We start from the raw sequence: 18,568 nt of genomic DNA on the forward strand, positions 1-18,568 counted from the left end.
TCGAGCCGTTTAACTACACTAGTGAATTCCCTCTCACGTTGGAAGGTTTATTTAGTGTTTTTTATTAAAAAATTTCCATCGTTTATTAATTATGTGTAATTGTGCTAATAATGATTGAATTTGAATAATAAAATATTCTATTATTCAATTCATGATAATAAAGATTTACCTATTATGGCAAACAACGATTTATACTGAAGGCAAACTCTCAATTTTTATGAATATTCAAAATTATATGAAAAGGGACCTAAATAATCGTGCAATATTTTTTCCTAGTGAACATATTTGAATCTGTCCCCAATATTTTATAATATATTATTTTAATATACATTATATATATATTTTTTTTTTTAAATTATCTAAATGTGAATTCAAATTAGCAAAATATCGTAAATTTAGAATATATTATAATTTATAAAAACTTCATCTCTTTTTGTATATTAATAAATAATGCAATTTTAAAAAAAATTAATATGTAAATTTATTATGCTGTACAGTCCACTAAAATTTTATTCATTGTAATAAATTATTATTTATTAATAATGAATCAACTGATGGTTCATTAAAAAAATATTTATTTTCAAAAAAAATATGTAAATTTATTATACTATACAGTCCACTAAAATTTTATTTAATGTAATAAATTATTATTTATATATTATTTATAAATAATGAATCAACTGATGGTTAATTCAAAAATTTTTTTATTTCCAATTCAAGATATTCCAAGATTTTTATCCAATTCATCCTGATTTCCAGGTTGTTTATAACTAATGTCAACCGATTCATCGTGACTCCCATTCTGTTAAATATATATAAAATGATTTTATAATATTTGTTTAAAATTAAATATATTAAATCCGGGAAAAGTCATCATATTTTTTTTATATTTTATACTTACCTTTGTCACAAAGTTTATTTACATAGTCAAATGTCTAATTTATATTATCATCGCTAAATGTTGAAGCCTTAAATGGATAAATTAATATTACTTTATAATAACTTTACCATGTAAATTACTTTAATGTTTTGGTTTTAATGAATAGATAATTTAATGTTTTCGTTTTATGAATAGACAATTTAATGTATAAAAAATTATCTTGTTTTTCCACGTTAATATTGTATTTTTTTAAAAAATATTTTAGTTTTAATGAATAAAGACAATTTAATGTTTAAACGGTAACTATATTAATTGATATTAATTTGAGATTGTGTATATTATATTTATAATATTATGGAGCCAGCCCAATTCTAATATCATAGTTATGAAAATAAACGTGTTAAGTTGGAATGGTGAATTGTTATTTGGATATGAGGGCTACACTAATTTAAGGTTCAAAATTTTCACGACAAGCTCTCCCTTCATTATAAATATTCTTAAGATCTTGCGTCACCCACATCATAGTACCATAAGAAATATTATCACTTGCAAAACATTGAAATAATCAACTCATATTTCTTCGCACCCTTAAACCCCTCGTAGAACGGAAAAATGGTCAAATTTAACACATGTTTCGTGAATGGAAGAAATCCTTAGCTTGGAATTTCAAGTGCATCTAAATTTTTGCCAAATTGAACATTCACTTCTGTAGCATAATTTTATTTAATCCTCTAGTATTAATTCCACTCTAATTACCTTGTCATCAAAAACCCTTTCTTCGCAAATGATATATAAGTATGAAAGAAAATTGTGTGTAGATTGGCAGAAAATTCAAAATTAATGTTTTTCCATCATACAGAAATAAATTTGGCTGCGGAAAAATTTTTGCAATAACCTTCATAATCCTAATAAAATTAAGATGTAGGCTAAGGTGTTATTTTAATTGGCCTATTAATTTTAAGCAAATTCCGGCATAGAGGGTAACATCGAATAAGCCTATTTTATAAAAATGTAATTCTCAAACTTTAAGATAATTTTCTCAAAAATGCAAAATATGTAGAGCACTCCAAAAATCAAAAAATGTTTTTTGTGGAGTAAATTTTTTTTGAAAAACGGATAATTTTAAAAAATGCCAAAATATTTTATAAGTAAATCTTTTGTAATTTGTATTTTCTTTTTTAAATTGAAACCGCTTTTTAAATAAAATAAATTGAAATCAAAAAAATTTTTTTTTTAACTGTTTTATATTAATAGAATATATTAAGCAGGAATTCGTTTCTATAAAATAATTTTGAATAAAATGCTTTTTACCGCGGATTCTATTTCAAAGTGCTCCAAATTTATTTGTTCTAAATCCTTTAATAACTTCTTTTCATTGATCAAATCATGTACTTCATCATCATCCTCAGTCAAATCAGGAATTTGCGGCTTTGAAAAAAATAGTTTATCGTGATAATTTATGTTAGTATTTATTTTAAAAAAGATAATAAATTGAAATATAATATTTGGGATTTTATTTTAAATTATGGATAAAATACCACTTTATGAGGTAGCTCGTTATATTTATTGGAGTATTCACTATAAATTTTGCATTTTGAAGAAAAAAAAATGTGTTAAAAAGTTTGAAATTGAAAAATATGAATAAAACAATAAAAGATAACAAAAAATAATTTGTAACATATGCCTAATTTTTGTTGGAAAATATCCTTTTAAGAAGGTCAACTCAATTTCATTTGTATAATACCAAGGGAGAATACCATTTTCTTTAGGAGTAATAAGTGTGAACTCAATTCTCATTTACTTAAAGGGGTTATTAACCCTTTATTGTTTTATATAGTACTATGTAATGTTACTATGACGTAGATGAAGGAGCTTTAAAAAAATCTCGACAAGCATCTCTCGACTCCAAATACCAATTCATTTTTCCTTCGTAACCTTCATATCTAATTTCAAACGATTAACTAATTTCTAACAACTCTCCACAACTATCTCAGCATCTTAAAATAACAAAGCATCGTTTATAAACGAATTGATATTTTTCTTTAATTCGACAATACAAATAATAGGTTTATAGTATAATACAATTCCAAATAAAATCTCTACACAATCTGGATTGTGGAACAATTCCCAACCATTACTAACATATGGGGAAAGAAAAGTATAAGTAATTAATTACATAATTTTCGGGAACGATATTCTTATCAAGATCTTTTTCGGCTAGCAATGATTCTTTATATCCCGGGAACAAATTATCATATTCACCGGGATTTGCGAGAGCTTTTGAAAGTTTTTGATAGCTTGTCGAATTTGACAAGTTTTCTTTCCATAATTTTACGACCCTTTTTATATAAGTAATATATGATTAATTATGTTTATCAAAATATAGGTCAAAAAATATAGTTTGAAAGAATTGAAAAATCTTAAATATTATTTAAATGATTATATTAAAAATTTAAAATATCTCGCTCCAAGAATGTTCTGAAATATTTTAAAAAAAATCATTGTAATAAATATATAAGTTCACTAGACCCGAGCCTGAATCTAAGAAAGTAATTTTTTTTAAAAAAACTATTAATGAAAAGAAATCGGGATTTGCAAACCTTTCGTATAAATAGAATATAATATAAAAACAGGATAAAAATGTTTTATATGTTGAATATGGTTTTTGTTAAGTTGTTCTCATTCATAAAACTAAATAATATCAAAATTTAATGCCGCCTATAAAACAGCTTCTCTTGTTATAATTTTTCTTATAATAAATAAATAATTCTATTATAAATAATATTAGTTTTGAATTATTACCAGAAAGAAATGTTTTGTTGAAAATGAAGAGAATATCAATTTTGTAAAATTATAAGTAAAACTCATACCTATTCAACTGTGATGGAATGTATGATCGGGCAAAAAACGCAGCTTCAGGAAGGCGATTTGATTTAATGAGTATATCTAAACACTCGGAGGCTCTATAATACAAGGTAAATATATATTTCAATAAAGCATATGGGGCATTTCATGCAAAATCGATAGGTGATTTGACCAATATTCTTGAAAAAAGAAACTATGTCAAAAAATTCCTATATGATTTTTTGCGCTCTTTCTTGCTGTGGTATCTCTAAAAGTACCTCTTAATAGCATTGGAATCCTAACACCACTGCGAATGGCAAATTCCTATATACATTTCGGACACTGTAATTTCTTTACAAAACTTTCAACTTTCTCATGTTCACTAGAAAATCTCGCTAGTCTCATTCACAATAATATTTATTACATCTCGGACCATTCATTTTTTTAAAGTATTTTAATTGAAAATATTCATTTAATAAATATGTGCCTCAAATTTGCTAAAATATAAAAATTGTCAAACAGCAATAAAAAATATATTCAATAGTGCTAAAATTCGATTCCATATTGCTTAGCAACAGTTCATTTTATAAATACAAATTTGGTAAAGAAAATTTTTTTGATTGCTATTTTGAGTTTCCTCACCCTCACAGGGGTGAATATTCGAACTTATATTATCTTCAGTTGAAGAATTTAAAATTGAAAAAATCAATTACTCATGACAATGGCACAAATATATCCATAAGTAATTTATTAAATGAATATTTTCAATTAAAATATTTAAAAAAAAATTAATAGTCACCGATGTCTTGTACATATAATAAATATTATTTTGAAAGCGGGACTAGAGTGCTTTTCTAGTAAACTTGAGAGCTTTTCTAGTGAACTTGAGAGAAAAAGGTTTTGTAAATAAATTACACAAAAATCCGACAAGTGTACAAGTTGTAGTTATTTATTATTAGCAGTGGTAATATGATTCCACTAGATGTCAAGATCCATCCTGGTTAAAAATAAATTTGTTCTAAATTTCTACCATTAAAAAAAGTATTTCTTTAAATTACTTATCAATGTCAGACTACTAATAAAATAATTATAACTAATGTTGTAATAATTAACTTAAATAGCATTTTGATAGTTATACGCATTATTGCAAACATTTAAAAAATATTTTTTAATTCTAAAATCATGTTCTTTAATCAAGTGCTGGTATTTGAAGACGATAAAGCACTCATATACTTAGAATTTCCCAAACTCGTATTTTACAAAATAGTTATTTTTTACTTCCCCATCTTGAACATAGCCAAAAAGGCGATGTTATATTGTTTGGAAATCGTAGCTTTCTCAGCAACCTCCTGCATGAGCTTAGAATCGGATAGGCATTCAGCTAATAAAAGGATGGCGGCTAGGTCGTTGGCATTAAAAAGGCAAGATTTTGCCATTTCCAGTTCGCCGGAAGTCATACAAGTTTCCGCTAACTGTTTCCATTTTTGTTCAGACTTCATATTTGTCAAGAGAATTTTTGTATTTTTTTTATAGTAAATAAAGGTGTAGTAATTCTTTCTGTATATATATCTTTTTATAAGTATGTCTAATATCCATCCGAAAAACGTCCAAAATAAATTAAAATAAACCTGTATATCTTGAGCAATTTCCAAAGCTAATTTTAGCTCATTCAATTGCAGTGCCAACTCAAATTTGTGCTCGGGATCCGAGGAAACGACTAATGCTTGCTTTTTGAAACCCTAGACATAAAATTGATAGTGTAAATAGAGAAATTCGCATAGTATATTATTAATCCTCTAGCTCCTTTATGTAAATATTTATTTCATAAACAAAAACATAGAAGCAAAATTTATTTATAATACAAAAAAAAGCTCCTATTGAAATCAAAAAATTTTCATTTGATATAAATTTAAGAATAATTTTGTTTTTTGTTGAAATATATTTTAAATTCCCAAAATTTTGTTTACGCATCTATAAATAAACAACTCTAAAAAAAATTTAGTTTTTTTATTTACATGTTTCTGATTCATAGAAGAGGCCTTACCTTAAATCTATTCACTTTCTTCCGTTTCTCTCCCTCAACCCATAGTTTATTTTTTTTGAGTATATTATTTCTGTACTTTTTCAGACATATTACCCAGATAATACTTTAAACGAAATTACAATAATAATAAATGAAAAAAAACAAAACACATTTGCATTAAGAAAAACTGATAAATAAATTCGAAAGTAATTCTTCCATATAATTATTTGTCAAATGCACTCTTTTAATAACTAGGCTAAATTTCTTAAGTATCCGGTTATTCAATCCTAATATTGTCTAATGAACTAACTTAATAATTTCAGGAAGATAAATGGAAACATTGCTTCTGTTCTTTCTCCTTCTTTCAGTTATTTTTATCGTCCGTTTATCTTTCTTGTTTTTCTCCCATAACTACTTTCTATCAAAAAAGAAAAGCAAATTATATTTAACCTGTTTTTCCAAGAAATGAGCTACCTTGGACCTGTGTTCTTTGGGTATGGATGGAAGTAGTTTATCAGCTTCGGCAAAATCTTTCCTCATGACGGCTGTTTGATATTGCAGAACCGAAAGTAATAAGGTGTAGCTAATTACGTTAAGCTCTTTGTCGCATAAATATACCCTGTTCTGGGTAGGAATGTAGCCTAGGATGTATAGGGTACTTTTTTATAAAAATTAAAATAATGTCAATATACTATGAAGATTTGTCTAGAGTAATTAACAACCAGGTAAAGCCTTAGGCATAAGGAATACATACTCAGCAATTTCCCTCATTTGCATAGATAAAAAGAAATGAGGACAACAATTACACAAGTCAGGGAGACCATACATAGTATTTCTGATTCAATGTGAAAATTATGGCTAAGTCATACAACTTATATATTCAATATATCGAAAAATTATTAAATAGATAACTTGTTTAAATGGGCAATAGTAACGACCTCCCCTCCAACATAATAATTCAAGCGATTAAAAGCGTTGGTGTATATGAAACAATCGCCTATCCATAGACCGGTCTTAACATTATCTTGTATTTCGCTAATTACCTATGTTTAAAAAAAAATAAAGATTAATGTTTTTATATTCTCAATTTTTGTAGTTGAACTGCAACCTGAATTTTCTGCTTGATTTAAAAATGCTAACCTAATATATTTTCTTATAGTGAATTTATAGTAGTTATCTATATCTTCTAGGGGTGTAACGATACCACTTTTTGAAGGCCGATCCGATATTCCCGATATTAAATTGACATATCTAATTTTGTATTGTAAAGATACAAATGGTTTTAATTTTTAATATACTTTTTATTAGTATAACATCTATAATCTAACTATACCATAACATATGTCATTTAAATATTTATAATGATCAGTTATAGTTTATATTCAATTAAAATATTTTTATTAAAAAATCACTTATTTATATAATAAGTAATAAAAATAATCTATTTACATAATAAGTAATAATAAAATAATATATCGAAGATTTCTTTTTAGAAATACCAAAATTTCCAATTTATCAGAAGTCTGAGGTGATGGGGACTGTATCACTAGCTTCACTAAAAACAAATTCTGAAGAGATTATTGCACATTTTTATAAACAGAATGTGAAAAAAAATAACAATATGGCAGAATGCTTATTAACTAATTATTACTAATAAAATATTAAACATAAAATCGATTTTATTTATAAAAATAAAAGGTTTTTTAGATATAACTTTTTTAAAAAATTTTATAATATTTTATTTTTGTTAAAAACGCCATTTTTTATCGGATCGGAAAATTTTATAATATTTGCCGATAACCGATATTTTAAAATGGATGCAGCCCGATCCGATCCTATATAAAATATATCCCTAATATCTTCAAAATGTTCATACAGCAAAGGCATCTTCAATTCCATCTTCTGTCACCAATTCCTTGTTTTCTTTTGATTGAGCTACTATATCTTGATTGTACTTCAAGATAAAATAATTATCGTCAGTTGTTATAGTAATCAAGCTTCCCGTTTCTGACCAATAAACCTTGATTAAAAATAATTGGTACAAATATAAGTATTGTTAACCCTTTATTTCGGTGTAAAAAATAAAGCGAGTAGTATTGGGGTCAAAAAAGTGAATAGTAATGCGGGGCCTCAATATTATTATACGAGATTGATAAAAAAAATTAGAGTGGAACCAACAAATTTTCAAGGACAGGTTTGGGTTACACCGGCTTCTTTCACTCATACATTTGTATGAATATGAGATAGAAATCTACTGAAAAACCCAGGTTAAAATATTTATAAGATAATTCTTAACAATTTTAAAATCTCGTAATCGCTCAATATAACCCACCTTATTAACCATTATTAATTATGGATCAGAATATAAATTTATCTTCTTATAATCTTGGTTAGGACGAGTCTCAACGAGGCATAAAAGGGAATGACCGCATCTGGGATGGAAAGATGTGTATATCCGGACGGGATATATTTAAAATTAGAAAAAAATGTATCATAAATAAATTTAAGTATTATATTACATTTTTCGCTTGTATTTCAATACGTCGAACGAGTTCGGTTGTTTGCCAATCATAAAATGATAAAGAGTTGCTAGTTTTAGAGCCTAACAAATATCCTCCAAATATTCCTGTACAATATATTATAATAAAGCATAATATTTAATAATGTTAATATATAAATGAACGTGATAGTAAATATTATAATAATTAACTTTTCTTAACCTAATTGATTATTGCCTTGTAGCATATACAGTATTAAGGTATATTTTTAAATAAAACCTATAAAGACCACTTCCAAAATTTGGCTTTGTTGATGTATTTGAATTATATTAACTTAAATTTTACCTTACGAACTTGTTATATTATTTCTTTCACTTAACATAAATTAATTCATAGTTACATTGATTGTTATTTACTTTTGAAAAATATATATATATAATTTATTAGGTTATTAGTAAGTTAGTTATATTTTATAATAAATAAATTTAAAATAAAGTAATTTTGTATCGATATCTTTTTAATTTTTACACCATATTACAGGCTTAAAAACGGTTATCTCATAAAAAAAATTCAAAGGACCTTAATATATACATTTACGATGTTATTTATAACCTTCACATCCATATTCCGGTTTAATGCAAGTTTGTTCCTTGAAATTTTTGTTAAAAACTTTAACAGACCCAGAATTCTCCCGCAATGCATATTGATCTTGAAGACCCCATACGAATTCTAATCCCGAACCGAAGCTCTTATTTCTCAGAGCCATGGAAGTGTAGATGATGTACTCTCCATCCCCACAAACCGTCACAAACCTAATTTATCAAGTGATTGATGGTATTAAGGCGAAAAATACAATCAACTTAAAAGAAAAGAGGGTCGACCAAAAAATTTCTTTAGGCAAATTAAATTTATGAAAGAAGGAAGGGACTAGAGCAATCAGAATTGAAGTGGAAGTAAATAAATAAAATTTGTAAAAAAAGTAGGGCTGGTAAAAAGCATGTTTTTATAAATAGAAATTTTAAAAAATCGATATATTTGATTAAATCACGATTTTTTATTTAAATTTTATAATATAATAAAAATATGATTTCTGACCCAAAATTATTAATCAAACATGCAGACATTTTATTACATTAAATATCGGTTCCCTCTGAAATTTATGATACAACCATTACCATACTAACGATAAAAATATTTTATCATTTGTGCGAAAATTTATATTTGCCCATTTATAATAATTTTAATGCATTTTGAATTATAATTTATCATTATATTTTACTGTTATGAATATTTGTAATAATATTTTTATATAAACTTAATTAATATTATAAACTCAATCTGAATTAATAGGTATCAAAAATAATGAGATGAGGACTAAATTATGAAACCCAGATTTAATACTTTATTAGGAATATTTAAGATACATATAACAAATATTCAAGAAAGAAAGAGGCTTATAACCTAAACTATAAATATAATATATAATTTTCATATAAACCTCCCATTGGGGCTGTGAGTTATAAATTGAGGGAATATTTCGCAGCTTCCCATGTCTTTTGCATTGAGCGGAAGAATTTGACCGTCTTTTATTACAGCTTTACCATTTTTTGTTTGTTTGATATGAAAGATTTGAATAATGGATGGATGGAACCAAAAATTAAGTTTTAAATATTAGGCAAATTGTATATTAAATATTCAAGAATAAAACTAATGGTTATGGCTTTACTAAAATCCTTAACGGTAAAATTATTCCACTTATATATATATATATATCCTGCGTGAAAAAATATGGCCTGATAAAATTTTGTGTAAAAATTATCGTGAAAGGATTATTTTAAAAAATTATAGAGTGACGGCCGGGAAGATTCATCCCGTATTTCTATATAAATCGGGGCAGACGGACTCGACTTATTTTCAAAAAAAAAAACAGACCGAATGTGACTTAAAGCGCAAATAAATATGATTATTTTTTTCGAAAGGCAAAAAAAAAAGATGCAGGATAATATAAATAATATGTCAAATTTTAATTGATCATTTCATTTACCTAAAGTGAACATTCCATTCGTGGTTTTAAGCTGTAAAAAAAATAAGAATTTTTGGAAAAACTATCCTTTTCCCTTGAAATATATATTTTTTCATTATTTTTATTATATGAAGATCGGAACGTTCCAGATAAATATTACGATCTTGGTCCAAATAGCGTAAAATAAAAAAAATACTATACCTTCCCCTTCCTTTTCGTTGCCGGAACCTTCCAAGTTTTCTGCCAGGGCTTTAACATTAGCCTGTTGTATGAGAGAATGCTTGGCCCATATGATTTTCCCGGTGCCATCCATACTAACCGCAGGTTCTTCCCTACCCAACTAAATGGGGCGCATATTAAAAAAACGTTGGTAAAAATATTACATCGTTTTATTTTAATATCGGATTATCTTATTTAACAGATTAGGCTTTAATTTTAATAAATTTAGCCCATCCAAAATATATTATAGTATTTTTAAAAAAAATAAGAATAGTGATTTTGTATTGTATTTTGAACTATAAATTTATGATAACCATAAACTATTTTATTAAAGAAAAATAAAATTATTTATACATAAAAATTCTCTATTTTCAATAGTTATTCAATTCAAATTATATATTACTAAATAATAAAACTATAAAGTTAATAATCTTTAAAATATTTAATCTGAATACATAATAAATATCAACTACGTAAATTTCTCTAGGAATGTTATTAAAATATCGGAGTGACCTTTAAAAAACAGAGGTACCCCCTCATATTTTAATAAAGTATTTATTTATTTTTTAAAATTTAATCTCTCTCTTTATTATAGTTCTTTCTTAAATATGTTTTATCTAATCTCATCACTCTTTCTTGGTATATTCAAATACACCATAAAAATAATATTTTCGACATGAAAAAAATGAATAATTAATTCTATTTTTATAAACCTTAAGTAATATACTTCCATCATCGTATCCCAGCGCAATAGAATTAGAGCCTCTTTGACATGCTATAGCCCAAACTCTCTCCATACCGTAATTTAACGTATTCTCTAACCTGTAAGTATTGGTGTGCCAGATCTTAACCGTTCCTTTATATAATAAAATAAAATTGTGGCAATGAATTTTTTATAGACCTGTATGCCAACGAAACTATTGCGCGAGTTTCAAAAATCTGATCGGCAACCTAGCCGACACATCTTTATAAATTTTTTATAACATATTTTTTTTATATATATTTATTTTTCGAAAAATAAATTAAAATATACACTATAGATAGATATCTCGGCATAATTATAGATCTTTACTGAATAGATAACTCATAAATTCAAAATAGTTTTGTAATTTTATAAATATCATGCATAAAAATAATTTTATTTAAATTGTCTGGACATGTTGAACATCTTCTTAAATTCAACGACAACCCAGCGGATGAAAAAACTCTTTCACTAAGTGTGCTAGTTACCGGAAAATACAGAATCTTTTTAGTTAGCGTGGAAAGATTAGGAAGTTCGATCCCCTTTTCTTCCAAAAATTTAGAACATTCATATATTGTGGATGACGTTTTCCGACAAGAATATGGCATTCTTGTTCTAAATCACTTAAAAGGAATCACAATGTACTTGTTATTGAATGTTTAGTTGCTAATTTTGCCAAATAATTTGAAATATATTCTATACATTTAAAATATTTTTAATAAATACCAAAATTTTGGTATATTGTATGCCTTGACACAATTTTCAAATTTTGAAATATTGGGTCTAGAAGAGAAACCAACAACTAGATTATTTTTGAAATAAAAAATAAATTGAATAAATGAACATATTTATATATTATTACATGCAGATCACAAAATCATAGTGCATGTTTTTTAAGCATATTTTCCTTTAAGGAAATGATTTCTGAGCTATCATTATCATTCATTTACTATTAAATTTGTTTCAATTTTAATTCTAAAAAGTGATGCCAAGTTTGAAGTGGTCTTTTTGTGTATATAGGAATTCAACTGTTTCTTTAATTTTGAACAAAAACTAAAAAGTTCTTCTACTAAATCTGATTCATAATTCAAAAGTCCAAATTCTTTTCAAAAGGTTATTAATCAAATTTTTATCTGCACCAGAAGTATAATTAATATAATATGCCCCCTGTTTGGGACATTTAATTTTAACGTTTTAATATGTGTGGCATTATTGTTAATATCAATTGGAATAGCCAATTTGAAAACGGGTATCAGGGTATAGATCAGAGCTATCAATATCTACCATATCTGATGTTAGATCAATTGTACTTAGGCATTTTCTTTGATCTGTCTAGAACTCATATTCAATCTTTGAAGTTTTATATCTTAGAGCAATAATAATTTCTCTCATTCTTTTGACAAGATTTTCAACAAAAGGATCTTAATACCATTCACTGTTACCAGATTATATAAACCATGACCCAAATGATGTTAAGAGATAAAAAAAATTGCAAAAAGGCCGGTAAGCTCACAGGTCTATGTAAACTTGAACAATGAGTCTGATGGCAATAACTATTCAAAATATTTTTAAAAAACGTTCCGACTAAGTTCAAAGCTAGTTAAATTAATTTTTATATTAAAAAAAGGAAATTAAAATGACTTCTAAATCCTAAATAAATAAATTTAAAATAATATTTATGGAATTTCGATAAGTACCAAAATCCTAATCACGTTTAAAAAATATTCTACATAATAATAAGATAACACTATTTTAATTTTGAATCGTATTTATTATTTAAATTAAGATATAAAATTGTTAGTGCACCCTAAAAATCGAATTTTGTTAAAGTTCTGTGCCAGTTTCATTCCAAGTTCCTAATGATTAAGAGTCAGTATAAAGGCAAGGTTTATTTTAATCAAGTTATGTTTATACTACAATTTGCATAAAGTTGTAACTTTGCAAGTACCATTAGGATTACAAAAGGTAAACTAATTCAATATGAGGTAGATATGACTCTTTAGAAACTTATCATCTTAAATTGAATCACCAGATTGGATTATTAACTATCGAGAGATCTAATATAATAAAAAACAACATCAAAAAAATATAGTAATCTATTTAAATTATAATTTTAAAAATGACAATGAAAATATAAATAAGGTAGTGTTGTTAAAGAAACTAATTACATTTTTGCAAATAACAGCAACTAGTTTCATTTTTTGGAATGTAAATAGACAAGTATGTTACTTTTGTAAATATGTTAAAATATATGTAATTTATAATCCTCTTAAGGGAAACTTATATGCAATCAAAAAATATTTTACAATGTGCAATATAATATAATTATATTAAAATATTTCTTTATGCTATTTTATTGCTTAGCAATAAGGTCACATTATTAACTAGTGTGAAATTTAAAATTCTTAAATAAAACTCAATTTATATTAAATAAATTTACAAGCTTTTAATCTGTGTCCTGGTTCAACTTAATTGCTTTTTAGCCTATACTAAACAGCTTTTGAACTAGAACACCCTACTTTAGATTGTTTTATGTATATGGTGGCATTATTTTTTGTATTTTATTCTCGTTTGTGTACATTCATTTTATTTATTTCACTAATTTTATAGATTTATGTTTAATTATTGTGTTTTTCAATTTTTTTAAAAAATGTTATAGTATTTGAAATGGACTAAACAAGGTATACAACTCTAACCTTATCACTGCAAGAAGTCCGAAATTTGCAAAAAAAATTTAATATAGGTGTAGAACCAGAGACTGAAACAAGGGTTGATAGATGTCACACTTAGCCATGATTCTCACAAATTTTAACATAATTTTTATTTCATTTCTCAGACTTCAAACTTTTGTTTTGAGACGTTTTTTGAGCAAATTGAAATAATCACAAAATATTTTTAAAAACAAATATAAAATTTAATTTATTTTATTTTCAAATATAAATAAATTGTAGTATTTATTAATAATCCAACCAACCAATCATATTCACCGAATAATATTTAATTTAAATTAAACCCTACCACACAAGGTATAAACAGATATTGTTAGTAGTATTGTTAAAAAACTCAATTTGGGTTGATTTCTAAAAATGGGCTAATTAAGATTTTAGCCAAAATAATATTGTGTAAGCTTTAAGATTTGACAAAAATATAAAACCTAGAATTGAAAAATTAGGTATGAAATAGTAAGAATCGTAGCTAAATTGTGAGATTTGGCAACCCTGTGTGCATCCCAAAGTCTCCCATGGGTGAACATCTGCCCATAAAAAAAGAAAGATAGATAACCTTGTATAAGTGGTAGATTGACATAAAAATCCTAAAAAAAAATCAATATTTATCTATGGAATAAAATCTAATTATTTTTAAATATTTTGACATAAATACAATAATTTATGAAATCCAACAATTTTTATATACTATCTGAATCTGATCCAGAAAATGTAGGATAGAGTTAAGCCCTGTACTATACCCCACCCAACTCATTATTTTTTCCCCAAATTGCCTCAATCTTAAACATTTGAAGAAAATAAGAGTAAAAAATACCATCTTCTGATCCAGTCATTATAATTGGTAGATCTGGATGAAACACTACACATGATATATTTTGAGCATGTCCCTCTAATGTTTGAACACATGTTTTATTCTAATCATAGCAAAAAAATATTTATAACAATTATTAATAATTAAATTCTAAATTATGATAAGAAAATATAATATAATACCTGATAATCCCAAATTTTGACCATTCTGTCATCAGCCCCTGATATAAGATATGGTTTTTCCCCACCTGGATAGTAATCAACACAATTCACACCTTTTTCATGCCCATCTAATGTAAAATTAGGAACATTTGAACCTAGCTGCCATACCTTTTATTTTAGAAAATAAATAGGTTCAGAAATTTATTTAAAAAAATTCATTTTTCGGCATTAATTAAATCAAATAACCTTTAAAGTCCTATCCAATGATGCACTAGCAAAGATATTATTATCTTTTGGGTTGAATACAACTTGCATAACATAATGAGAGTGCCCTTCAAACACTTGCGAGCATACCCATTTCTTGTCCCAGTCCCATAATTTAATCAACATATCATCTATAAAAAGGTTTTAGTGTTTTATCTATATTAAATATCTCCTACCACTACTTGTCAAGATATATGGTTGAGAAGGATGAACAGCAATTGATCTTACATAATCACTATGAGCTTCAAACATATTCAAACGTTCCAAAGTATTATAGTTATATATACGTATATTCATATCATCCTATATTTTAATAAATATAATATATAGAAAAGATAATCATACAGCTCCACAGACAATCCAGTTTTTCCTAGATATAAATTTAGCCACCCTGACAGGGAGATCACAGACTTCAAAAGTTTTAATTAATTGCTAAAAAAATTGTGAACCAATTTTAAAGTTTAAATCAACTTGTGATTCATAATTCCAAATATGAATCTGCCCATTATATAAACTCGCCATCATCCAAGATTCCGTGGGGTGTAGATCTATACATTTGACTCTATCAGATCTTGAGGTTAATTTTCTCTTGATATCTAATCTAAGTGGCTAGATTAAAACAATTTTTTTTAAATTTAGTCAAAATTTTACCATTGCTTGAAAATTTTTTTATGCGTACGTCCTAAAAATTAAATGCCGATTTTCGCGAAAATAGAGATTGAAATTTTTTATAATTTTTTAACAGCTGTCACACACAAAATTAGGGCAACTTTTAATTCAAATTGATCTCGCTTTTAATTAAACCTGATTCTTTGTTTATATGTCATTTAAAATAATTTTAAAATATATTTTAAAAGTGTATAATGTCTAAAATAACACATACTCTAGTTAATATCTTCAGCAAAAATAGGGCCATAAATACCCACGTTTTGTTTAAAAGACGCCATCCTGTTTAGGCCCCACATCGTGATAATCATCACACAAATTTTTATTGGATTTGAAAAAGGTGGGATGAGGTTAATGATTTGTATTATGAAAAAAAGCATCGAGATCGCTTTCCATTTTATAAAAGAATTGATCCTGGATTCTTTTAAAAAAATGAGGATAATTCGATAAACAAAGCTACTTAGAATGTCAAGGATTTCTTTATTTAACTTAATTTAAAATATATTATTTAAATCATTTTTTTTTTTGAAATTTAATAAGATTTTAGTCAAAATAATAATAGGTGTAACAAATAACAATAAAAATTGTAACCGCCTTTTTCATGAGCCTTACCAAGAATTTATTAAAGGGAAACTTTTGAGTAACTGTTCGGCTCAATGAAACCCTTACTTCTGGCTATGCTTATATTATCGTCCCTTAAATTGTATTTCTATTACTATCCCTTAATACATTTTATCTTTTTGCATCACCATGCGATTAGTTACCTGTGGACATATATATGAGAATCATCAATCGGGATAATGCAATTTTTGGAGATGAAGAAATATTCTAGAATGATTGCTTGTGCATATGGATTTTATGTATTGATGTTATTATGATTGTGTATATGGAATATTCTGGTTTTGTCATAATGATTATTATTTGTATGACCTATAATATGGAAGCAATAAATGTATAATGTGTGCAAATAAAGAAATTAACGAATCAAATATAATATGCTATAATCACTATATACTAATATTGATGATAAATTTCCTTTATTAACTCTTATGAAGATATTTATTTCCCACAAGTATGAATAATTACTTAATAAACTTAATTCCAACAATTTCTTCTTCATTAAACAATTATAAATAACTAAAAGCTTAATATTCGTTGAACAAATCCGCATTAAATAAAACTGAAAATCTAAGAGTTCAAATGATAAAAAAATATATATAATATCAATTATTTATAATATTTTTTCCAAAATGAGTTGAACGGACTTATATTTATATATTATTATTAATATTTATTTTAAAATTTTAAGTAAAAGATACGATATCTGTCACAATTATCCATCGATATTTTGTCGGGATGTCCTAATTCCATGAAAAAAAACCTAAAAAAGAGTCTTCCACGTGCAGTTTTAGTCAAAATATCTGGTGATTAAAATAATTTTATTCTTTTAAAATATCATAATACTTTTAAACATATAAAATGATCCTCTTATATAAGCTAACGTATTTACATACTGTCATGACAAAAGTAATAAAAAATACTAAGTCATTGCCCTAAGCTTCGAGATTTTGTTAATAGATCCCAAACCTTTGTGTCATCTATGAGCAAAGATCTTTAGCTTACGTCATATTTTGGATAAAATATTGAGTTATTCATTTTTTTAAATCGGCTAAAATCCAGCCGTTTTGCATCATTGATGGGTAGCATGTAGAGAAAAAAATTTGCGTCATATGCTTATAGATAGAGCACCTTTTGGTTAACTCGAAAAGAAAAAAAGATAATGCATTAGGGAAATAATTCCATCCTCTTATGGGAGGAAGACGATTATTTCAATTTAAAAATTTTATAAAAATGTTTCTCACAATATAAGTTAGAAATGTTAAAATATTTAAAATGATGAGAGTTAAAATCATTTTTTTAAAAAATATATATTCTATTTTGCCATCTTCCGCTCTTGTAGAAAGATTATTCAATATTTCAAATTTAATTAATAGGCAGAATAAGCATAGATTAAATGATATTTTATTTGAAAAACTTTATCATTTTAATAAGATATAATATTAAATTTTTAAATGTTATTTATTTGAAAGCATGTTTGCATTTTCTTATTTAATTAAATAGTACGTTACAATAATAATTATGCGTATGCAATATAATTATTAATTTTATGTGTAATTAAATTATGCTCAAATTTATATTTTATAATGAATCGTAAAACTGTACAATGAGGGAGATGATAGACTTACGCCAAATGGCGTATTAGCAAGAAATAAAAGTTATATTTTTTCTTATTTATACGCATTTTCCGAATCGATAAAAAAGTTACGAAAATTTAATTAATCATTTAAAATTTGTATTTATAATAAAATGGATGAATAAATAATATCGTGGACGAAATTTAGTAAATTATAAAGCAATATAAAAATTTAAAATACATAAATCTTTATATATCAGATTTTAGAATGTCACCAAAAAGTACTACCATAGTAATACCTTACTTATTTCCCAATATTTAGTAAACTATAAAGCAATATAAAAATTTAAAATACATAAATCTTTATATATCAGATTTTAGAATGTCACCAAGAAGTACTACCATAGTATTACCTTTTTAAAATACATAAATCTTTATATATCAGATTTTAGAATGTCACCAAGAAGAACTATAAAATACATAAATCTTTATATATCAGATATGTCACCAAAAAGCT

General features: G+C 25.7%; 2 protein-coding genes across 4 annotated transcripts in view; one reads left to right on the plus strand and one right to left on the minus strand.

The window, feature by feature from the left end:
• LOC135923647 (uncharacterized) overlaps positions 1–1,050 on the plus strand; it is a 54,039-nt gene extending 52,989 nt beyond the window's left edge. The window contains exon 25 of one of the 2 annotated variants that reach the window (XM_065458512.1): positions 164–1,049. In XM_065458512.1, the coding sequence (XP_065314584.1) occupies positions 164–221 (58 nt within the window). In that variant the 3' untranslated portion in view covers positions 222–1,049. Of the gene's footprint in view, positions 1–163 lie in introns of both variants that reach the window. The other variant, XM_065458513.1, reaches the window with a different exon arrangement.
• On the minus strand, positions 598–15,909 carry LOC135923646 (coatomer subunit beta'-like). 2 transcript variants are annotated; one of them, XM_065458510.1, is made up of 21 exons: positions 15,843–15,909; positions 15,663–15,800; positions 15,537–15,623; positions 15,368–15,494; positions 15,174–15,322; positions 14,949–15,095; positions 14,770–14,869; positions 11,201–11,343; positions 10,470–10,608; positions 9,744–9,840; positions 8,858–9,057; positions 8,267–8,373; positions 7,624–7,767; positions 6,660–6,790; positions 6,198–6,405; positions 5,353–5,463; positions 5,003–5,217; positions 3,751–3,843; positions 3,057–3,219; positions 2,192–2,308; positions 598–802 (listed from the first exon to the last, which is right to left on the minus strand). In XM_065458510.1, the coding sequence occupies exons 1-21, from the start codon at positions 15,843–15,845 to the stop codon at positions 716–718; spliced, it is 2,706 nt and encodes a 901-aa protein (XP_065314582.1). In that variant the 5' UTR covers positions 15,846–15,909; the 3' UTR covers positions 598–715. The 2 variants fall into 2 exon arrangements, with proteins under 2 accessions (XP_065314582.1, XP_065314583.1); XM_065458511.1 differs by lacking the exon at positions 2,192–2,308.
• Positions 15,910–18,568: the final 2,659 nt, after the last annotated feature.

This window comes from Gordionus sp. m RMFG-2023, chromosome 2 (genome assembly GCF_954871325.1).
Source record: "Gordionus sp. m RMFG-2023 chromosome 2, tfGorSpeb1-WG-v2, whole genome shotgun sequence".
Taxonomy (NCBI): domain Eukaryota; kingdom Metazoa; phylum Nematomorpha; class Gordioida; order Chordodea; family Parachordodidae; genus Gordionus; species Gordionus sp. m RMFG-2023.

Bases quoted from the DNA above. Each gene is read 5' to 3' on its own strand.
- LOC135923646 (XM_065458510.1), bottom strand. The intron at 14,870-14,948 runs GTATTATATTAT...TGCTATGATTAG, and splicing joins TCAAAATTTGGGATTATCAG to AATAAAACATGTGTTCAAAC. The intron at 5,464-6,197 runs GTTAAATATAAT...TTTTATGTCTAG, and splicing joins CTCATTTCTTGGAAAAACAG to GGTTTCAAAAAGCAAGCATT.